The sequence below is a fragment of the Pristiophorus japonicus genome, chromosome 21 (assembly GCF_044704955.1).
Source record: "Pristiophorus japonicus isolate sPriJap1 chromosome 21, sPriJap1.hap1, whole genome shotgun sequence".
NCBI classification, from domain to species: domain Eukaryota; kingdom Metazoa; phylum Chordata; class Chondrichthyes; family Pristiophoridae; genus Pristiophorus; species Pristiophorus japonicus.
The window spans coordinates 31,557,181-31,581,732 of NC_091997.1; the positions used below are offsets into that span (position 1 = coordinate 31,557,181).

Below are 24,552 nucleotides of genomic sequence, written 5' to 3' on the forward strand. Positions count from 1 at the left end.
CTCTCCTCTCCTCTCCACCAGCCCTCTCCTCTCCCAACCCCCCACCCCCTCCTCTCCTCTCCTCTCCCCTCCCCTCCCCCTCCCCATCTCTCCCCCTCCCCCCTCCTCTCCCTCTCCCTCTCCCTCCTCGCACCCCGTGGTCTCTGGCTCCCGGCTTCCAATCCCAACACAGTGAAGTTCCCATTTCAGCTTCAAGAAAGTGGGAAGAAACTGAAGTGTGAGTCAGCCCAGCCCAGCCCAGGCTGGACCTATGCGATACACGGGAGGAGGGGGGAGGGGCAGAGGGGGTCCAGATCCCGCAGTGCTCACCACCCACCATCCCACAGGGAAGGTGACTCCCTGTCGAGTCCGTGATCAGTCCCCGCGAGTGTTCCTGGTCGAACAGGGAGGAGCTTCTGACCAATGAGCTCCCGAGTGAATCAACCTGCCACAGCACAGTGAAGGGTTAAACCCCGCTGTGCACTGGGGAAGCTGTGGGCCGGGCAGTGACGGTCAAACCACAGCTTAATCTTCTGATCTATTTTTGGTGCTGGTTGGTATCAGTGTGCGTTTGGTGTTTAATTCCAGAGATTTGAGGGGGGCGGAGGGGGGAGGGTTGGGGTGTAGCAGTGGGTGAGCAGAGGGGGGTGTACCGGGCTGGTGTGGGGTGGGTATTGTCAGGGTGAAGCTGCCTCGGGCTGTACAGTGTAACTGTCTCTGGAGGAGCAGCACGACTGAAGCTGATTTGGAGCGGGGGTGGGGGGGGGGCATGGGGGAAGCACTCACACAATGACCCACCCCACCTCCCGAGTGAAGCCAAGACGACAAATTCTCCGCTCAGCAAAACCAGCTTCGAGAGACTCACTCCCCGCAGATGCAATCTGACAGAAATAGGTCAGTAGTTTGAAAGCATGAAAGGTCATCAGTCCTTAAAGAGTTAGTGACGTGGAGCATTGCGTCCTTTAATCAATGCTGCGGGGCCCCCCCAATACGCCAGGCCCCCCCCCCCCCCAGTACACCAGTACAATGACAACAGCAACAACCTGTATTTATATAGCGCCATTAAAGTAGTGAAACGTCCCAAGGCACTTCTCAGAGGTATTATGATAAAAAAAATTTGGCATCGAGCTGCATAAGGAGAAATTAGGGCAGGAACAAGGTCGGTTTTAAGGAGCGACTTAAAGGAGGAAAAAGAGGTAGAGAGGCGGGGAGGTTTAGGGAGGGAGTTCCAGAGCTTGGGGCCCAGGCAGCTGAAGGCACGGCCACCAATGGTTGAGCGATTATAATCAGGGATGCTCAAGAGGGCAGAATTAGAGGAGCGCAGACATCTCAGGGGTGGGGCGGTTGTGGGGCCGGAGGTTACAGAGATAGGGAGGGGGCGAGGCCATGGAGGGATTTGTAAATCGGGATCTGCGGGCCCACCCCCTCAATCCTCAGGACAGATTGGTTGTTGTGCATCCACTGCGCAGACGGGCCATACAGTTATGAATCCATTTTTAGTCCCATCAGCTTCAATCTGGGACTCACGCAATCACAGCCTGTGTCCAGGGGACGAGATTTACCCTCATACAGTTAAACACTTCAAGCGGCGCTCTCATTAGCTGCGCTCTATTTTCAAAGACAGACACGTTTGTCACAGGCAGTAATTGTGGAAACAGGCCAGGCCCATGGGATCAGGACTGGGGCTCGGGTGGACGATAAAAACCATCACGGACTGGTTGCCATCCCGTTAATATAGAGCTCCCACAAGTGAACTACTGTGGTACTTAAATACAATAAAGGATCATGTGGCAAGGTCATATGATGACAAGTCCCGGTCGAGCCATCTTGTGTGTGGTGTGCTCAGTGATGTCGCTTCAAATGGTTGTTCCTTAATTACTTATATTTAAAAAAAAAGGACCCTGAAATTAAAACACGAGTGGAAGTTAGTGTCCGAACACTCAAGGCATCTGCATTAAGGGAGTGGTAGCACAGTGGTTATGTTACTGGGCCAGTAATCCAGAGCCCTGGACTAATGATCCAGAGACGCGAGTGCAAATCCCACCATGGCAGCTGGGGAATTTAAATTCAGTTCATTAAATAAATCTGGAATGAAAAGCTCGTGTCAATAATGGTGATCATGAAACTACCAGATTGTCATCAAAAATCATCTCTGCTGTCCTGACCCAGTGAGGCCTAAAGACTCCCCGCCCACAGCAATGTGGTTGGCTCTTAACAGCCCTGTGAGATGGACCAGCGAGCCACTCAGTTAAGGGCGATTGGGGATGGGCAATAAATGCTGGCCTTGCCAGCGACGCCCACATGCTGTGAATGAATAAAGAACAAAATATATAATCCCCTTGGATTATAACCTCCATTAAAATAAAAGGCAGAGAAATTGCATATGAGTATTTATACACTGTCTCTGGTCGAACTTCAAAGGGTAAATGTTTTGACCAGACATAATTTTAAATGCATTTTCCTCCTACAAATCAGCCATGCTCTAACTGAATGGTGGAGCAAGCTTGAGGGGCTGAATGGACTCGTCCTCTGCTACCTATCCCTGCATGGTGTGTCATATCCTGGGGGTGGGGGAAGTGTGTCCGGAAATCTGAGTGAGGCACCGACAGACCAAGGGCAGGACCCCCCCTTTAAGATAATGGCCTAGAAATTCGGGAGACCCAGTGTAATGAACGCAGCTGCTGAGCTGTGAGTGGCTTAGCCAGTCACGTGATGTTCACAAGACTCAATAAAACCCCAGCCAGTTGGGTTCAGGGGATCCACGATGGGGTAGGTGGTTGTGAGCCTGGATGAACCGGTAATGTGTAGTGTGATTGTTAAACCTTTGCTAATAAACCAAATAATTCTTAATAGCTATATGTTGCTATGAATTCTTAAGCAAAGAACCCATGAAGTAAATACATTTCACACATTTTTGGGCACTGGGGGGGGGGGGGCCCATGCAGGATTTATAACCTACGGAAAAAGAGTGAGGTCCAAGGCCTAGTAGCCGCACTTTAATACTGCCATGGGATCTTTCAAACAACTGTATTTATATAGCGCCTTAACGTAGTAAAACGTCCTCAGAAGTTTCACAGGAGCGTTATCGAACAAAACTTGACAGCAAGCCTCACAAACAGATATTAGGACCGGTGAACAAAAGCTGGGTCAGAGAATAGGTTTTAAGGATCATTTTAAAGGAGGTGAGAGATGCAGAGAGGTTTAGGGAGGGAATTCCAGAGCTTAGAGCCTTCGGCAGCTGAAAGCACGGCCACCAATGGTGGAGCGATTATAGTCAGGGATGAGCACGAGAGTAGAATTAGAGGAGTGTAGACATCTCGGGGTTTTGTGGGGCTGGAGGAGGTTACAGAGATAGGGAGGGGCGAGGCCATGGAGGGATTTGAAAACATGGATGAGAATTTTAAACACACCACTAAATGACGAACAGGAAAGAAAGACATGCATTCATATAGCGCCTTTCACGACCACCGGACGTCCCAAAGCGTTTTACAGCCAATGAAGTACTTTTGGAGTGTAGTCACTTTTGTAATGTGGGAAGCGTGGCAGCCAATTTGCGCGCAGCAAGCTCCCACAAACAACAATGTGATAATGACCAGATCATCTGTTTTTGTTCTGTTGATTGAAGGATAAATATTGGCCAGGACACCAGGGATATCTCCCCTGCTGTTCTTCGAAATAGTGCCATGAGATCTTTTATGTCCACCTGAGAGAGCAGACGAGGCCTCAGTTTAACGTCTCATCCAAGAGGCGGCACCTCTAACAGTGCAGCGCTCCCTTAGCACTGCACTGGGAGTGTCAGCCTAGATTTATGCTCAAGTCCCTGGAGTGAGACTTGGAGGTTAGAGAGATTTCATCTGGCTTTACTGCAAGCCACAAAGGGCTGCCTGTACATCTGTCACACTCACACTTCAACAGTTTTGGTACAAGTAGCGAAACAGACATAAGCACAGTTCGCAGGGAGTTAACATCGGCACCGAGAATAAGACTGGAGGAGACGGGGTGTGGTTGAGCAGTCTGCCAAGGAGATTAAAGAAAAATCCAAACTGCCTCAGACTGGGCATCAAACGGACTGACACTGGTTCAGTGAAGGCTGTTTAAAATTTCAGTTTGAAGAGGAGGTTGCTTCTGACAGACTCGGAGAGGAGGCAATGGCAGCTTCCTGCAGTTCTGTGGCTGACGGTTCACGAGCCGACCTCACAACAGTCAGACAGTCTCTCTCTCTCTCTCTCTCTCTCTCTCTTCTGTTTGATCTAAAAGAAAGGCCTTTTTCGATTCTCTCCTCTGAAAGCCTTGGGCTCCCGTTACAGTACGATTTCCAAGGGTACCAATAACCAAGTTTGCTGATGATACAAAGATGGGTGGGAAAGCAAATTGTGAGGAGGACACAACAAATCTGCACAGGGATATAGACAGGCTAAGTGAGTGGGCAAACATTTAGCAGATGGAGTATAATGTGGGAGAATGTGAGGTTATCCACTTTGGCAGAAAAAAAATAGAAAAGCAAATTATAATTTAAATGGAGAAAAATTGCAAAGTGCTGTTCTACAGAGGGACCTGGGGGTCCTTGTGCATGAAACACAAAAAGTTAGTATGCAGGTACAGCAAGTGATCAGGAAGGCAAATGGAATGTTGGCCTTTATTGCAAGGGGGATAGAGTATAAAAGCAGAGAAGTCCTGCTACAACTGTACAGGGCATTGGTGAGGCCACACCTGGAGTACTGCGTACAGTTTTGGTCTCCGTATTGAAGGAGGGATATACTTGCATTGGAGGCTGTTCAGAGAAGGTTCACTAGGTTGATTCCGGAGATGAGGGGGTTGACTTATGAAGATAGGTTGAGCAGGTTGGGCCTATACACATTGAAGTTCAGAGGAATGAGAGATGATCTTGTTGAAACATATAAGATAATGAGGGGATTCAACAAGATGGATGCAGAGAGGATGTCTCCACTCATAGTGGAAACTAAAACTAGGGAACATAATCTTAGAATAAGGGACCGCCCATTTAAAACTGAGATGAGGAGGAATTTCTTCTCTCAGGAGGGTTGTAAATCTGTGGAATTCTCTGCCCCAGAGAGCTGTGGAGGCTGGGTCATTGAATATATTTAAGGCGAAGATAGACAGATTTTTGAGCGATAACGGAGTAAAGGATTATGGGGAGTGGGCAGGGAAGTGGAGCCGAGTCCATGATCAGATCAGCCGTGATCTTAATAATGGCGGAGCAAGCTCGAGGGGCCAAATGGCCGACTCCTGCGCCTATTGCTTATGTTCTTAACCTTCTGACAGCTTTGCCAATCCCTCTTCGCGCGTGAGCCTGGGCAACGTTCCACTGTGAGGTATTTACACGTGGGAGGCCCCATTCAGCTAGATCCTCACCCATTGTCTGTCTATAATTTCTAGCCGGGGAGGTCAATAGGCTGCAATCCAGCCCGGAAAGCCTGGCTGATTTATCTTCTCCCCTGGCCCAAAGGCACTGACGTCAACTCTGACCTTCCTACTATCCCAGGGCAATATTTATCCCTCAACCAACCTCGCTAAAACTAACAGATTACCTGGTCATTATCACATTGCTGTTTGTGGGAGCTTGCTGTGCACAAATTGGCTGCCGCGTTTCCCACATTACAACAGTGACTACATTCCAAAAGTACTTCTGGTCGTAAAGCGCTTTGGGACGTCCTGAGGTGGTGAAGGGCGCTATATAAATGCAAGTCTTTTTTTTAAACTGACCCTCAGCTGAACTCAGTTGACTGGAGTGCAGCATTTACAGAGGCCTGGAGGAAAGGCCCCCATTGCCTGAGATACAGTGCCCAGCCCACAATTACCCAGAGAAAGAAAGACTTGCATTTACATAGCGCCTTTCACGACCACCGGACGTCTCAAAGCGCTTTACAGCCAATGAAGCACTTTTGGAGTGTAGTCACTGTTGTAATGTAGGAAACGCGGCAGCCAATTTGCACACAGCAAGCTCCCACAAACAGCAATGTGATAATGACCCGATCATTTGTTTTTGTTATGTTGATTAAGGGATAAATATTGGCCCCAGGACACCGGGGATAACTCCCCTGCTCTTCTTCGAAATAGTGCCCTGGGATCTTTGACGTCCACCTGAGAGCGCTGACGGGGCCTCAGTTTAATATCTCATCCGAAAGACGGCACCTCCGACAGTGCAGCGCTCCCTCAGCACCGAACGGCGAGTAAGGATAAGGGGTAAGCCATTTAGGACTGAGATGAGGAGAAACTTCTTCACTCAAGAGAGTTGTTAACCTGTGGAATTCCCTGCCGCAGAGAGTTGTTGATGCCAGTTCATTGGATATATTCAAGAGGGAGTTAGATATGGCCCTTACGGCTAAAGGGATCAAGGGGTATGGAGAGAAAGCAGGAAAGGGATACTGAGGGAATGATCAGCCATGATCTTATTGAATGGCAGTGCAGGCTCGAAGGGCCGAATGGCCTACTCATGCACCTATTTTCTATGTTTCTATGTCAGCCTGGATTTTTGTGCTCAAGTTCCTGGAGCGGGACCTGAACCCACAACCTTCTGACTCAGAGGCAAGAGTGCTGCCCACTGAGACATAGGGGAGAACCAGGGAAATACACACCGTTAAGTTTAACACAGAGGGGTTGCCCAATCAGGTCGATAATACCACAATACAAGGCTTATATCGGCTGTTAATTTTCTTTCCCTCTTGGCCCTCTATGAACTTTTCAGTTATTCACCTGAGCCAGTGATCCACAGCACCCAGCTCCACCCTGCCCGTGATTCACACTCAGTTACCAGGAGGATACCGGAGATAGAGAGGTTAAATTATGACAGGTTGCATTCCTCGAGTGTAGAAGACGAAGGGATGATCTAACTGAGGTGGGCTCTTTTCTGGGAGACCCGATAGAAGTCTTCAAAATTATGAAAGGGTTTGACAGGGTAGACATAGAGTTGAAGTTTCCACTTGTGGCGAAATCCAAACTAGGGGTCATCAATATAAGATAGGCGCCAATAAATCCAAGGAGAAACTTCTTTATCCAGAGAGTGGTGAGAATGTGGAACTCGCTGCCACAGGGAGTGGTTGAGGCAAATAATATCGTTACATTTAAGGGGAAGCTGGATAAACACATGAGGGAGAAAGGAATAGAAGGGTATGTTGATGGGGTGAGATGAAGAGGGGTGGGAGGGGGCTGGTGTGGAGCATAAACCCCGGCACGGACCCGTGGGGCCCAATGGCCAGTTTATTATTATGTAATTCTATGTATAAACATCAGTAGAGAGGAGAGAAATATTTATATAGCGCCTGGTCACTTCTCTCAGTAACATCCGAAAGTGCTTCACGTTCAAATTAACTGCAGTGACTGCTGCTTGATAGGCAAATGTGGCAGCCATTTCCCGCACAACAAGATCCCACAGTTAAAAGATGAGGGATCGGTAGAAGTTCGGAAAGACGAGGGTGGTGAGGAATTACGAACATAAGAATCAGGAGTAGGAGTACAGCCATTCGGCCCCTCGAGCCTGCTCTGCCATTTAATGAGATCATGGCTGGCTGATCTTCCAGCTCAGCCCCACCACCTCGCGCTGCAAGTGTCTGCACGCGGACCGACTCCGGCCCGAGAACACAGCCCTGGACACACCTGCGGCCCTCCCTCGGAGGTCAAAGGTTACACAAAGCATGTTCTTTAAAAAAAAACACAACACGGGGAACAGAAGTGGATGGGGGAGGGGCACAAACTTACCCGGAACCCGCGAGCGCAGGAAATACAGGAATTTCCCGTTTTTGGAATGCATGATGGCCCTTTCGATGAACTCTACCACGGACTGGCAGCGGTCTTCAAACTTCGGATGACACCAGAGGCTGAAAGTACCTGTCAGTAAAAGATAAGGTGCAGTGAGCAGCGGGTACAAAGTAACCAAGGGTCGGCAGACTGCATCAGCACTCTCGGTCCATCAGTTCGACAAGACAGTTGCAATGTTTGAAGTGCAATTAGTTGCAGGCAGTAACAAGACAGTAAGTGCGACAAATGGAGAGTACCGCTAAACCTTTGCAGAACAGGCGACCACTTGTTGAAACTGTCGGTTACCTTTGTCCTTTGCTTCTGTCCCACCCTTTATATAACCTCAACTCCAAGCAGAATCCACACGACCATGTCATCAACCACCCTCGGCCAATCAGCGACATAAATACTCTGGCTACAAGAGCAGGTCAGAGGCTGGGTATTGCATCACCTCCTGACTCCCCAAAGCCTTTCCACCATCTACAAGGCACAAGTCAGGAGTGTGATGGAACACTCCCCACTTGCCTGGATGAGCGCAGCTCCAACAACACTCAAGAAGCTTGACACCATCCAGGACAAAGCGGCCCGCTTGATCAGTATCCCATCCACCACCTTCAATATTCATTCCCTCCACCACCGGCGCACCGTGGCTGCAGTGTGTACCATCGACAAGATGCACTGCAGCAACTCGCCAAGGCTTCTTCGGCAGCACCTCCCAAACCTGTGACCTCTACCACCTAGAAGGACAAGGGCAGCAGACGCATGTGACCACCACCACCTCCACGTTCCCCTCCAAGTTACACACCATCCTGACTTGGAAATATATCGGCCGTTCCTTCATCGTCGCTGGGTCACAATCCTGGAACTCCCTCCCTAACAGCACTGTGGGAGCACCTTCACCACACGGACTGCAGCGGTTCAAGGCGGTGGCTCACCACCATCTTCTCAAGGGGTATTAGGAATGGGCAATAAATGCCGGCCTTGCCAGCGATGCCCACATCCCATGAATGAATTAAAAAAAAAAATACTGTAGACCCTTTAACCCATACATGGACATGCTTCCGTACATGAGGCTTACATTCCCCTGAATATAGAAGATTAAGGGGGTGATCTAATTGAGGTGTGGATTCGGGTAGATAGGGTAGAGAGAGATATAAACTATTCCCTCTGGTGGGTCAGTCAAGAACAAGGGGCATGACCTTAAAATTAGAGCCAGGCCGTTCAGGGGTGATGTCAGGGAGCACTTCTTCACACAAAGGGCAGTGGGAATCTGGAACTCTCTCCCCCAAAAAGCTGTTGAGGTTGGGGATCAATGGAAAATTTCAAAACTGAGATGGATAGATTATTGTAAAGAATTACAGAATCAAGGCGGGTAGATGGACTTAACCTAAGAAATAGGAGCAGGACATACGGCCCCTCGAGCCTGCTCCACCATTCAATAAGATCATGGCTGATCTGATCATGGACTCAGCTCCACTTCCCTGCCCGCTCCCCATAACCCCTTAATCCCTTATCGGTTAAGAAACTGTCTATCTCTGTCTTAAATTTATTCAATGTCCCAGCTTCCACAGCTCTCTGAGGCAGCAAATTCCACAGATTTACAACCCTCAGAGGAGAAGAAATGGGCGGCCCCTTATTCTAAGATCATGCCCTCTAGTTCTAGTCTCCCCTATCAGTGGAAACATTCTCTCTGCATCCACCTTGTCAAGCCCCCTCAATTTTATACGTTTCGATAAGATCACCCCTCATTCTTCTGAATTCCAATGAGTAGAGGCCCAACCTACCCAACCTTTCCTCATAAGTCAACCCCCTCATCTCTGGAATCAACCTTGTGAACCTTCTCTGAACTGCCTCCAAAGCAAGTATATCCTTTCGCAAATATGGAAACCAAAACTGTACGCAGTATTCCAGGTGTGGCCTCACCAATACCTTGTATAACTGTAGTAAGACTTCCCTGCTTTTAACTCCATCCCCTTTGCAATAAAGGCCAAGATTCCATTGGCCTTCCTATGCTGTACCTGCATATAAACCTTTTGTGTATCATGCACAAGTACCCCCAGGTCCCGCTGCACTGCGGCACTTTGCAATCTTTCTCCATTTAAATAATATCCTGCTCTGATTTTTTTTCTGCCAAAGTGCATGACCTCACACTTTCCAACATTATACTCCATCTGCAAAAATTTTTCCCACTCACTTAGCCTGTCTGTGTCCTTTTGCAGATTTTTTGTGTCCTCTTCACACATTGCTTTTCCTCCCATCTTTGTATCGTCAGCAAACTTGACTATGTTACACTCGGTCCCCCTCCTCCAAGTCGTTAATATAGATTGTAAATAGTTGGGGTCCCAGCACTGATCCCTGCGGCACCCCACTAGTTACTGATTGCCAACCCGAGAATGAACCATTTATCCCGACTCTCTGACTCTGTCAGTTAGGCAATCTTCGATCCATGCTAATATATTGCCCCCAACCCCGTGAACTTTTATCTTGTGCAGTAACCTTTTGTGTGGCACCTAGTCAAATGCCTTCTGGATGTCCAAATACACATCCACTGGTTCCCCTTTATCCACCCTTTTCATTACATCCTCAAAGAATTCCAGCAAATTTATCAAACACGACTTCCCCTTCATAAATCCACGGTGACTTTGCCTGACTGAATTTTGCTTTGCGACTCAAGATACAGATCAGTCACAATCTAATTGAATGGCGGAACAGGCTCAAGGGGATGAATGGTCTCCTGTTCATCTGACCTGTTTTTTTGCTTCTCCCCGACCTTTTTTCAGAAGACACAATTTGAAACAGACTGCAGTAAATCCAACATCCTGGGTAACAGACGTCAGACCTCCGCGAGGCTCAGAGTCAGGATCGGGGACCAGTAAATTTTGAGTGAGAGTGAAAAATATCCCTCCGATTTGAACCAAAATGCTGGGATTACCCAGCAAACTAATCTCCAGCTGGAAGGAGAAATGGTAGGTGAAGGGTCAGGGTTAGGAATTCCCGTCACCCAGCGGCACTTTGTATCACACACGGTCCGTCCATCAATGGAGCCCAGCATCGGACCCAGTTTTGTAAAGTTCTGCCACACTCTGGTGGATTAAGTGCCTGCTGCCCTGTCTCACCAAACACCCAGGTGACCCACCCTCCACGACTGGCCCGGAGTGGTCAAGAGTTGGAGATTAATCTTGCGGACCCTGCGGCCAGCAAACCCAGGAGAAAAATCACAGGAGTGCTTAAATGACACGTTTATATGTTGCTTTTATTCTCTGTGAACACTTTTACTCGTTTAAAAATTATTGGAAACGGGGCAAAAAAAATGGCTGTCAAGAATCATCCAACCGGGTAAGGAAGAGTGTGCTCGCTTTCCGATTGGCTGGGAAGGCAATGCACAGCGGTGATGGACAGGTTGGGTAACCAATGGCGGGAACGGTAGCATCGTGGTTAAGTTACAGGACTAGTAATCCAGCGACCAGAGTTCAAATCTTACCGCGGCAGCTGGGGAATTTAAATTCAGTTAATTAAATAAAGCTGGAAAAAAAAAAGCTCGAGTCAGTAATGGTGACTGAAACTACCGGATTGGCGCAAAAACCCAACTGGTTCACTAATGTCCTTTCGGGAAAGAAATCTGCCGTCCTTACCCGGTCTGGCCTGTGTGTGACTCCAGACCCACAGCAATGTGGTCGACTCTTAACTGCCCTCTGAAATGGCCCACGAGACACTTAGTTGTACCAAACTGCAACAAGAAAACTGCAGCGGTTCAAGGCGTCGGCTCACCACCGCCTTTTCGAGGGCAATTAGGGATGGGTAATAATTGCTGGGCCTTGCCAGTTACGCCCACGTCCCAGGAATGAATTAAAAAATAAATAAAGCGGGTCATGTGGTGAAACCTCCAGGGATACATCGAACCAGAGTTGGCAACCTTTCTAAAGGCGCCAGAACCGGTTTCGTGCTGCTGCACACATGCATCGCGATTCAAAATAGGGCTGTCTCCAGGACAGGCTCCCAGAACCAGCTCCATGTCTGTTCCCAGCCCAACCTGTTCCTATTTCAAAACACTTTTTAAACGTGCACCTTGTGCCTTTAGCTGACATTTTACTTTAGATTCAATATTTTTCCGTCATGAAATCGGAATCCTTGAGCAGACGCAGACACACTGGTCTCTGGTATTATGAACTGTCCTCCAATGGGCCAACAGACAGAGAGCGAGCGAGCTGCCGGAGAACAGGCCTGATCATTACATAAATCAGAGACAGAGGTCAGTGGACCGTCATAAGGACATTGGGAACAGGCCGTTCAGCCCCTCCCCCTGCTTTCCCATTCAATTAGATCATGGCTGATCTGAACAGCAGAACAGGAGGAGGCCATTCAGCCCCTCGGGCCTGTTCCACCATTCTATCAGATCATGCCTGATCCGTACCTCCACTCTATTTTCCCACGATACCCTTCCCTCACTAAAACCTATCGCTCCCAGTTCTGACAGCTCCAATCGAACCCCAGCATCCACAATCCTTTCGGGGGGAGTGAGTTCCAGATTTCCACCACCCTTTGTGTGAAGAATGCTTCCTGATTTAACTCCTGGATGGCCTGGACTCGAATGTTAAGATTATGGGTCGGATTTCTGTCAGAATCGTGACCGCCTCAAGGCCGCCATTTTGAAAATTGTCCCCCTTTATTTTTGGAGCGGTGCATGGGACCGCCCCGGCCGTCTTCCCGCCCCGCTGGGCGTGCAGGACCCCTTATCGACCGGCGGCGACCCCCTTTCCGCCCCGCGTGGAAAATTGCCCCACGGGAGAGAATTGGCCGCCATACGGTGAGACCCCGACAGCAAGCTTCTTGCGGCTGGGCAGCGCGTCCGCCCTTAAAGGGGAGGGCGCAGGGCCGTGGCCGCCATTTTATTTTAATTGTCAGTTGGCCTGACAATGGCAGCCACGGGATTGGCCAGGCCGCCAACAGGCAGCCTGGCGCCCCCTCTTGGGGACCGGGCCTCTGGCCGCAAAGACATTTCTGGGGACCTCATCAATAATCTAAATGCAAATTCACATCACTCCCGGGGCCCAACAGTACTAGTTCAGCTGGCTAGACGCACACTACATGCTCTTCATTAATATTTACACGGCATACTCCCAGAGTTCCCTGCAATCTTTGACACAAAAGGCCTTAGAGAGGGTGCAGAGGAGGGTCACTAGAATGGTACCAGGAATACAGGAGCAGGAGTTGGCCATTCGGCCCCTCAAGCCTTTTCCGCCATTTAATAAGATTATGGCTGATCTTCCACCTCAACTCCACTTTCCTGCACTATCCCCATATCCCTTGATTCCTTAAGTATCCAAAAATCTATTGATCTCTGTCTATCAACAACTGAGCCTCCATAGCCCTCTGGGGCAGAGAATTCAAAGATTCACCACCCTCTGAGTGAAGAAATTTCTCCTCATCTCAGTCCTAAACTGCCGACCCCTTGTTCTGAGATTGTGACCCCTGGTTCTAGATTCCTCAGCCAGAGGAAACATCCTCCCTGCATCTACCCTGTCAAGCTCTTTAAGAATTTTGTATGTTTCAATGAGCTCACTTCTCATTCTTCTAAACTCTAGAGAATATAGGCCGAGTCTACTCAATCTCTCCTCATAGGACAATCCCCCATCCCAGGGATCAGTCTGGTGAACCTTCGTTGTACTCCATCAGGGTTAGCCGTGGCTCAGTGGGTAGCTCCCTCGCCTCAGAAGATTGTCGGTTCAAGTCCCACTCTCGAAAATTGAGCACAAAAATCCAGGCTGACACTCTGGTGCAGCACCGAGGGAGTGCCGCACTGTCGGAGGGACAGTATTGAGGGAGGCCGTACTGAGGGAGCACTGTACTGTCAGAGGGGCAATAGTGAGGGACAGTACTGCATTGTCAGAGGGGCAGTACTGAGGGAGCACTGCACTGTCGGAGGGGCAGCTCTGAGGGAGTGCCGCATTGTTGGAGGGGCAGCTCTGTCAGAGGAGCAGCACCGAAGATGTGCTGCACAGTTGGGGGGCAGCTCTGAGAGAGCGCTGCACTGTCGGAGGTGCAGTCTTTTGGATGAAATGTTAAACCGAGGCCTTGTCTGCTCTCTCAGGTGGATGTAAAAGATCCCATGGCACTATTTCGAAGAAAAGCAGGGGAGTTATCCCCGGTGTCCTGACCAATATTTATCCCTCAATCAACATCAGTAAAAACAGATGATCGGGTCATTATCACATTGCTGTTTGTGGGAGCTTGCTGTGCACAAATTGGCTCCTGCATTTCCGTATGTTACAACAGTGACTACACTTCAAAAAGTACCTCATGGGCTGTAAAACGCTTGGCGACGTCCTGAGGTCATAAAAGGTGCCATATAAACACAAGTCTTTCTTTTTCCCCCATCACCACGGCCTAAGTGGACATGGCTCGGAGGTCCCTGGCTCAAGCTGGGTGACAATAGCCGGTCTACAATTGGTCTTGGGGTTGGGGTGTGAGGATTGGGGATTGGGAAAATCCACCTGGTTACCGATTGCTCCCGCTTGCTGTTCAGTGATGCCTGTTGTAAGGTACATAAGAACATAAGAAATAGCAGGAGTAGGCCATTCGGCCCCTTGAGCCTGCTCCGCCATTCAATAAGATCATGGCTGATGTGATCATGGACTCAGCTCCACTTCCTGCCCGCTCCCCATAACCCCTTATCCCCAGATCGCTTAAGAAACGGTCTCTTTCTGTCTCAAATTTATTCAATGTCCCAGCTTCCACAGCTCTCTGAGGCAGCGAATTCCACAGATTTACAACCCTCAGAGAAAGAATTTCTCCTCATCTCTGTTTTAAATGGGCGGCCCCTTATTCTAAGATCATGCCCTCTAGTTCTAGTCTCTCCCATCAGTGGAAACATCCTCTCTGCATCCACCTTGTCAAGCCCCCTCATAATCTTATTCGTTTCAATAAGATCACCCCTCATTCTTCTGAATTCCAATGAGTAGAGGCCCAACCTACTCAACCTTTCCTCACAAGTCAAAACCCTCATCCCCAGAATCAACCTAGTGACCTTTCTCTGAACCGCCTCCAAAGCAAGTATATCCTTTCGTAAATATGGAAACCAAAACTGCACGCAATATTCCTGGTGTGGCATCACCAATACCTTGTATAACTGTAGCAAGACTTCCTTGCTTTTATACTCTATCCCCTTTGCAATAAAGGCCAAGATTCCATTTGCCTTCCTGATCACTTGCTGTACCTTTAGTGTTTCATGCACAAGTGCCTCCAGGTCCTGCTGTACTGCAGCACTTTGCAATCTTTCTCCATTTAAATAATAACTTGCTCTTTGATTTTTTTCTGCCAAAGTGCATGACCTCACACTTTCCAACATTATACTCCATCTGCCAAATTTTTGTCCACTCACTTAGCCTGTCTATGTCTTTTGCAGATTTTTTGTGTCCTCCTCACACATTGCTTTTCCTCCCATCTTTGTATCGTCAGCAAACTTGGCTACGTTACACTCGGTCCCTTCTTCCAAGTATAGATTGTAAATAGTTGGTGTGTGGGTGATGAGTGTCCATCAGCACCGCACGGGGAGTGCATCGACATTCTGCGTTCAAGTCCCTGGAGCGAGGCTTGAACCCATGACCTTGTGATTCAAAGGCGAGGACTTCCCTTTGTGATTTTGAGCCAGTGCTATTTTTGCAGAGTACTCGGGCCGAGTAGGCCCGACTTGCCGGAATTTACTCAGCTCGGCTCGCCACGTTCGGCAAGGATTACCTCATTTTCTTACCCCCCCCCCCCCAAAGCTCGATCGCCTCCCCCTCCCCTCCACCCACAGCTCGATACCCCCCCTGCTCTCCCCACAGCTCGATATCCCCCCTCCGTTCTCCCCACAGCTCGATATCCCCCCCCCACCGCTCTATACCCCCCCTCCGCTCTCCCCACAGCTCGATACCCCCCCTCCGCTCTCCCCACAGCTCGATCACCCCCCTCCCCTCCCCCCACAGCTCGATCACCCCCCTCCCCTCCCCCCACAGCTCGATCACCCCCCTCCCCTCCCCCCACAGCTCGATCACCCCCCTCCCCTCCCCCCACAGCTCGATCACCCCCCTCCCCCCACAGCTTGATATCCCTCCTCCCCTCTCCCCACAGCTTGATATCCCCTTCCCCTCTCCCCACAGCTTGATATCCCCCCTCCCCTCCCCTCTCCCCACAGCTTGATATCCCCCCTCCCCTCACAGCTTGATATCCCCCCTCCCTTCTCCCCACAGCTCGATCACCCCCCTCCCCTCCCCCACAGCTCGATCACCCCCCTCCCCCCACAGCTTGATATCCCTCCTCCCCTCAGCTTGATATCCCCCCCTCCCCTCTCCCCACAGCTTGATATCCCCCCCTCCCCTCTCCCCACAGCTTGATATCCCCCCTCCCCTCAGCTTGATATCCCCCCCTCCCCTCTCCCCACAGCTTGATATCCCCCCTCCCCTCAGCTTGATATCCCCCCTCCCTTCTCCCCACAGCTCGATTGCCCCCCTCCCTTCTCCCCACAGCTCGATTGCCCCCCTCCCCTCCCCCACAGCTCAATCACACACCCCAGCCCTCCCCTCCCCCACAGCTCGATCACACACCCCACCCCCGCCCCCTGCCCCCGAGCAGAGCAGGCCACGCAGGACGGTGCTGACAGATTGCGAGAACCATGAGCACTCCATGTACAGACGGACCTGCAGAAACACCCACCCACACCAGACACGAGGCCTGAGACAGCAGAGTGAGAGTCACCAAACCGTAGTGACACCACACACTCATTTACAGCTTGCACACGATTAGAACTCTCAAAGACGGCTCATTTCGGGTTGAGGTCTATATGTAGGTGCGGCCTATATACCTCCCTACATGGTACACAGCTCGCCTCATCCCTTCTCTGTAAGAGAAAGAAAGAACACTTGCATCTGCATAGCGTCTTTCATGACCATTGTTTTGGAGTACAGTCACTGTTGTAATGTAGGAAACGCCGCAACCAATGTGCGCACAGCAAGCTCCCACAAACAGCAATGTTAAAATGACCAGATAAACTGTTTTTATGTTATGTTGATTGAGGGATCAATATTGGCCCCAGGACACCAGTGATAACACCCCTGCTCTTCTTTGAAATAGTGTCATGGGATCTTTTACTTCCGCCCGAGAGAGCAGACGGGGCCGCGGTTTAATGTCTCACCCAAAAGATGGCACCTCTGACAGTGCAGCATTCCCTCAGTACTGCCCCTCTGACAGTGCAGCACTCCCTCAGTACTGCACTGGGAATGTCAGCCAAGATTTATGTGCTCAAGTTCCTGGAGTGGGACTTGAACCCACAACCTTCTGACTCAGAGGCAAGAGAGCTGCCATGTTGCACCGAGTGTTGGCACATTACCATACGACCCCTGGCTGTGATGCGATCGACCGGGCTTCCGTTAAATGGGGCGACGAAGCATCAGCTCAAACAAGTTCCAAACCAACATCTCCAAGAACGGACAAACCGCTCGTTCGCCCCGTTGAGGCTTGTGGAATCTTGCTGTGTACATTTGCCTCCAGAACAAAGTCCCTTCACTCCAAGGTGTAACATAGGCACCTGTGAGTGCGCTCACTGGTTTGTGGAGCTGTTGCGTTGTGAGTGGCTTAGCCAGTCACGTGATGTCCACAAGACTCAATAAAACCCCAGCCAGTTGGGTTCGGGGGATCCACGATGAGGCAGGTGGTTGTGAGCCTGGTGGATGAACTGGTAATGTGTAGTGTGATCGTTAAACCTTTTAAACATAAGAACATAAGAAATAGGAGTAGGAGAAGGCCATACGGCCCCTCGAGCCTGCTCCGTCATGTAATACGATCATGGCTGATCCAATCATGGACTCAGGTCCATGCTAATAAACCAACTAGTTCTGAATAGCAATGTGTTGCGATGAACTCTTAAGCAAAGAATCCATGAAGCAAATATATTACACCAGGTAGCTGACTGTATGTGAAGCACGTTTGAGAGGAGTGGTGTGGTGCCATGTCAAGGCAAAGTCATCTTTAATTCTGACATAAAATGGGACTCAAATCATTGAAAATGTTTTTGTGATTGAGGCTGAAGATGACGATAGTTCTGTTTTGACAAGGAGGCAGAAATAAGAAACAACCACATTCAGATAACCATCTTGCACCTGGGTATAAATATCTCCAGCCATTTTGTTCTTGCTGTACAGCAACAGCACTGTGTCCTGGCAGCCAGACCCCTCACCTACATGGGATTGGCCAGCTCTTGCCAAACACCAACCCACTTGCATTTATATAGCGCCTTTCGCGGAATAAAACATTCCTCGGCACCTCACAGAAGCCTAGTCCAGCAAAAATTGACACCGAGCCAAAGAATGAAACATTGGTGCAGGTGACGAAAAGCTTGGTCAAAGAGGTAGGTTTTAAGGAGCATCTTAAAGGAGGAGAGCGAGGTAGAGAGGCGGAGAGGTTTAGGAAGGGAGTTCCAGAGCTTGGGGCCCAGGCAGCTGAAGGCACGGCCGTCTATGATGGCGTGAAGGAAATGGGCGATGGGCAAGAGGCCAGAATTTGAGGCGTGCACAGATCTCGGGGGGTTGTGGGGCTGGTGATTACAGAGATAGAGAGGGGAGAGGCCATGGACGGATTTGAAAACATGGATGAGAATTTTAAAATCGAGAAGTTGCTTAACCGGGAGCCAATGTAGGTCAGCGAGCACAGGGATGATGGGTGAGTGGGACTTCGTGCGAGTTAGGGCACAGGCTCAAAGTTGCGATATAAACGGTCTACCAACTGCTCAGCCAGTGTGCCAGGAGGGGGAAGGAAATGAAAACAGAAGTGAGAGAAAAAAAAATACAAGGAAGTTCAATCCTGGCACATCACTCAGTGTCAGCTGTGGCTCAGTGGGCAGCACTCTCGCCCGAGTCAGAAGGTCGTGGGTTCAAGTCCCACTCCAGGGACTTGAGCACAAAAATAATCCAGGCTGGCAACTCATTGCAGTGCTGAGGGAGTGCTGCACCGTCGGAGGTGCAGTCTTTCCGATGAGACGTTAAACCGAGGCCCCGTTTGCTCTCTCAGGTGGACATATTTATCCCTCAAACAATATCACTGAAACAGATTATCGAGTCATTATCACATTGCTGTTTGTGGGAGCTTGCTGTGCGCAAATTGGCTGCAGCATTACAACAGTGACTACACTCCAAAAGTATTTCATTGGCCGTAAAAGCACTTTGAGACGTCCGGTGGTCGCGAAAGGCGCTATATAAATCCAAGTCTTTCTTTCTATCTTTAATGCTTCAGTGAGCTGGTGTTGACTGAGAACCACAGTAGAGATTGGTGGGAGTGGTTCAAACTGTCAGCTTCAATCAACAGCCCCTCTTCGCCAGGAATTGCTGTGACCAGAGTTCCCATTCTGTCACTGAGATCTGACCAAGGCCACAGGAACATTATTTTCTAGCCTCCTGGGTTACATCAGCACCAGGTCCCTGCCGCTCGTTCCGCTGCATTTATCCAGTCTCTGCACATCATGGCAGCATCGCTCGCTCAGTCAGAGGTTGCTACTGATCTGCCCCATAAACTGGAACACATCCAAAACTCTGCTGCCCGTGTCCTAAATTGCAATGAGTCCCGTTCACCCATCACCCTCTGACCTTATTGGCCCCCGGTCCTGCATCGACTCAAATTTCAAATTCTAATCCTTGGTTTCAAATCCATGGCCTCGCCCCCTCCCTATCTCGAATCTCCTCCAGCCTCATAAACGCCCCCCCCCTCCCCAGAGATGTCTGCGCTCCTCTAATTCTGGCCTCTTGCTCATCCCCAAATGTAATCGCTCCACCATTGGTGGCCGTGCCTTCAGCTGCCTGGGCCCTAAGCACTGGAACTCCCTGCCTAAACCTCGCCGCCTCTCTCCTCCTTTAAGACCCAACTCTCATCTGCTCCAATATCTTCTACGTGGCTCAGTGTCAAACGTTGGCGGATGACGCCCCAATGAAGCACCTTGGGATGTCATACTATACTGAAGGTGCAACGTAAATGCAAGTTGTTGTTGTAGTTGGTTTGGGACTGATCAAGGCTGGCTTTTCAATGAGCTGCCCAACTGATTGGCCTACACGTTAAATGTTTTGAGAATGAGATTTTCAAGGTGGTTACCTACCTATCCTGTGGCTATGTGCATGTCACGGGTGTGTGTGGGAGTGGCGTCAGAACCGTTAAGGCCCAAGTCACTGTGGTTAATGTCGTTGGTTGTTTTTCAACACCTTCGACAGATCATAGAATCAGATACTTACAGCACAGAAGGAGGCCATTTGGCCCGTCGTGCCTGTGAAAGAGCAGTGGTGCTCAATCCCGCTTTATGTCCGGAACCCTATAACTTCCTCACCCTCCCGTACCCGTCCAACTCGCTGTTAAAATGATTGATGGAGTCAGCTTACACCGCCTTTTCAGGTCGCGCGTTCCTGATTCCGGCAACTCTTAAGCGAAAACATTTTTCCTGAGCTCCCCTCTGGATCTTTTTCCAATGATTCTGAATCTATAATAGGGCTAGATTTACGGTTGGGGGCTAATTAGGACGCGAACGGCGGGCGTGACAGTAAACTTTGCCCCGGGAAATGCTTTGTGTCTGCAGCCGCAAAATTCAGTAACTGGGCCCCGACAGTGGGGCGGAGCGCGAAGGGAGGCGTTCCACACCTCTCTCAGGGCACAAGGCTGACTGAGCAACTGAAAATCCATTGCTAAAGAGCCGCCCCAAGAGAGGCGTCCCGACAATAACAAATAACTGGGATAAAAAACATTACGTACGCCAAAATAAAAAGATAAACTATGAAAAGAAAACAAAAAAAAAAAATCAATCACACGTGCCTCCTGTAGTCATTCTTTCCCTCACCCCCGCTGGAACAGCTCGGACCGCCCGCATTCCCTGGCGGTCCCACTAGGTGGCGCTACGGGTGCCGCTCCAACCCAATTTCACACCGCTGTCGAAAGCGGGGGCGTTGCACACCGGCACCATGCTCCCGGGCGGTGCTGCTCCGTGCCGCCACAAAACCGGCACTCAATGTCCCGGCGGGGCGCTGGTCGCCCGGGCAGTAACCATTCCCAGACTCTCCGGGGCACTAACACAGGCACAATCAAAACAAAAATGCAGCCCATAGTCCTCCAGTTATTGAGCCGCTTGCCAGGGGGAAGAGCTTACCCCATTTCCTCTGTCACAACCTCTCAGCATCCTGAAGACCTCGATTCGATCACCTCTTCACCTTCGCTGTTCCGAGGACAACGGCCCTGACCTTTCCAACCTCTCCTCATAACTGAAGCCCCTCATCCCTGGCACCATCCCAGCAAACCTTCTCGGTACCCTGCCTCACCATCTTTCACTATGAGTTTGGCTCTGGTTTCCGGGGACTTTTGGCGGGCTTCCTCACACACAGCATCGTCTGTCAAGCTCTTTCACCCCTGTATCCTTTCACATAGTTAATCTGTGCAGCGTGTTCGCTGTGACTCAGTGGGCAGCACTGGTTGTGGGTTGAAGTACCGACTAGTCCTCCCCGACTCCCTCCACCCTCCCCGACTGACACTCTCTTCCCCCCACCCCCCCCCCCCCAAAACCCCGGACTCTCTCTCTCCCCCCTCCGACTGGGGGGCCGTGAGCAGAGAAGTAGAGAGGGGGGTGAGAGAGAGGGGGGAGAAAGAGAGAGAAGAGGGGGGCTGGGGGGGGGGGGAAAGAGAGAGAGGCGGGGACAGAGAGAGAGGGGGGCTGGGAAGAGAGAAAAGAGGGGGGCTGGAGGGGGGGGGAAAGAGAGAGAGGGGGGGGGACAGAGAGAGAGGGGGGCTGGGGGGGGGGGAAGAGAGGGGGGCTGGGAGTGGGAAGAGAGAGGGGGGGGAAAGAGAGAGAGGGGGGGCTGGGGGGGAACAAAGTGAAAGAGAGAGGGGGGGGGAAGAGAGAGGGGGGCTTGGGGGGGGGGGAGGGAGAGAGAGAAGAGGGGGGCTGGGGGGGAAGAGAGAGAGAGGGGGGGACAGAGAGAGAGGGGGGCTGGGGGGGGGGGGGGAAGAGAGAGGGGGGGACAGAGGGAGAGCGGGGCTGTGGGTGGGGGGAAGAGAGAGAGAGGGGGTGGGGAAGAGAGAGAGGGGGGCTGGGGTGGGGGGGTAAGAGAGAGAGGGGGGGACAGAGAGAGAGGGTAGCTGGGGGGGGGGGGGAAGAGAGAGAGGGGGGGGAGAGAGAGAGGGGGGCTGGGGTGGGGGGGGGGGCAGAGAGAGAGGGGGGCTGGAGGTGGGGGGAGAGAGAGAGAGGGGGGGGGAGAGAGAGGGGGGCTGGGGGTGGGAGAAGAGAGAGAGGGGGGCTGGGGGTGGGGGGAGGAAGAGAGAGAGATCTCTCGCTCCAATGTTGTGCAGAGGCAATCTCCATGCTACTCGTACATTCTACTGTCACCTATAAACAGTAGATGGGCCACAGCTGGAGTACTGCATGCAGTTCTGGAAAGATGTGATTGCACTGGAAAGGGTGCAGAGGAGATTTACGAGGATGTTGCCTGGAATGGAGAACTTTAGCTATGATGAAAGATTGGATAGGCTGGGGTTGTTTTCTTTGGAATAGAAGAGGCTGAGGGGAGACCTGATTGAGCTTCTAACATTATGAGGGGCCTGGATAGAGTGGATAGCAGAGGGGTCAACAACCAGGGGGGCATAGATTTAAATTAATTGGTAGGAGGTTTAGAGGGGATTTGAGGGGAAATGTTTTCACCCAGGGGGTGGTGGGGGTCTGGAACTCACTGCGTGAAAGGATGGTAGAGGCAGGAACCCTCACCACATTTAAAAGGTACTTGGATGTGCACTTGAAGTGCCGTGACCTACAGGGCTACAGACCAAGAGCTGGAAAGTGGGATTAGGCTGGGTAGCTCTTGGTCGGCTGGCGCGGACACGATGGGCCGAAATGGCCTCCTACCGTGCTGTAAATTTCTATGATTCTATGATCTGTTCAGTCATCACCTGTCCCTCCCTTTGTTCCAATGATTTATGAAGATGGAGTTGTTTGTACAGCCTTCCATTCTCCAAGTGATGAAGCACTTTTTAATATCGGTTTTAAATGTACTTTTCACTCATTTAAATTTATGTCCCGTGGTTCTGATCTCATCCTTAATTGTAAAAATAAACAAGGTTATACCTGTCTGCGCAAATGCAGGCCTGGATCGCAGCTCGTTAAAAGCAATCCCCTTGTCAGCGCTCCCATCAACAGAGTGTCGCGTCAGCCCGGCTTCTGGCTGCTGTTGGGAACAGGAACTAATGTGTGCTTGTGACAGCTTACATCTTATTAATGAGCTTGATCAAAATTAAATACAAACCATAAATTTCACAGCATGTACTTTACCATCCAACACTCGCACAAAATCATCATTAAGTGTCTGGAAATAAAATATTGCGCCTGCACTGGATATAGAAAGACAGAAAAGACTTTCATTTCTATAGCGCCTTTCACGACCACTGGATATCCCAAAGCGCTTTACAGCCAATTTGCGCACAGCAAGCTCCCACAAACAGCAATGTGATAATGACCAGATAATTTGTTTTGGTGGAGTTAATGGAGGGATTGGCCAGGGCACCGGGGAGAATTGCCCTGCTCTTATTTGAAAATAGTGCCACGGGATCTTTTACGTCCACCTAACAGAGCAGACGGGGCCTTGGCTTAACGTCTCATCCGAAAGACGGCACCTCAGACAGTGCAGCACTCCCTCAGCACTGCACTGGATGAGTCAGCCTAGATTTCTGTGCTCAAGACTCTTGAACTCACAACCTTCTGACTCAGAGGCGAGTGTGATACCCATTGACTGTAATCTATATACAATGTATAAATTATATAATATACAATGTGTAGATTATGTCACATGCAGCATAGATTATATAACATTACAACCAGTGCACCTTCTGCATTGCCCATCTTCAGGCCATGAACATTTAGCAGGAACCTGCTTCTAATCAGTAATCTAATCTCGGAGTTCAGACAGCACTAATGAACCTCTCAAACTTTGCTCTTGCGGTTTCTGGCATCATCTGAATCCCTCAATTAGGTTAGTACCCTGTAATCACTGCCAGGCATCCAGAATCCTCATGGCGCCGAGTGAGTGATCGGGAGGGCGAGCGGCAGGGCGAGCGAGCGTGAGGGTGAGTGAGCGGGAGGGTGAGCGAGCGACTACCTGTTCTGTAACAAGGAGCTACTGTACTTGGCAGGCTCATCCAAATGGCAGCAGAGTTTCCACAGAGTGGAAGTAAGTTTGAGGTTAAACGCAAACTGCTGTCAAAGTGTCTTCAAGTCTGCAGATAATTGGAGAACTTTGTTGGAAGTTTGATGCAGTATTTAATTGATTGCCTTGGTTACTTTGCACTGGTGTACAGAGAGATTTACCAGAATGGTTCCAGGGATGAGGGATTACAGTTACGTGGATAGACTCGCGAGGCTGAGGATGTTCTCCTTGGATCAGAGAAGGTTGAGAGGGGATTTGATCAATGTGTTTAAAATCATGCTTTGGATAGAGTAAATAAAGAGACACTGTTTCCAGTGGTGGCAGGGTCGATAACCAGAGGACACAGATTTAAGGTGATTGGCAAAAGAACCAGAGGCCACATGAGGAAAATTTTTACTCAAGGAGTGGTTAGGATTTGGAATGCACTGCCTGATCGAGCAGTGGATACAGGATCAACAGTAGCCTTCAAAAGGGAACTGGATAAATATGGGGAAAGAGCAGGGGGCGGGACTAACTGGATTGCTCTTTGAAAGAGCCAGTGCAGACGCGATGGGCTGTACTATTCTATGAAAGATTTGAGAGAAAGACTTACATTTATATAGCGCTTTTCATAACCACATAGAAACACAGA

The 24,552-nt window shown here is 50.2% G+C and overlaps 1 protein-coding gene across 1 annotated transcript in view; it reads right to left on the reverse strand.

Annotated features, from left to right (window-relative positions):
* Positions 1-24,552, reverse strand: part of socs7 (suppressor of cytokine signaling 7) — a 105,775-nt gene that overhangs the window by 10,361 nt on the left and 70,862 nt on the right. The window contains exon 7 of the mRNA XM_070863911.1: positions 7,696-7,824. Within this exon, the coding sequence (XP_070720012.1) occupies positions 7,696-7,824 (129 nt within the window). The remainder of the gene's footprint in view (positions 1-7,695; positions 7,825-24,552) is intronic.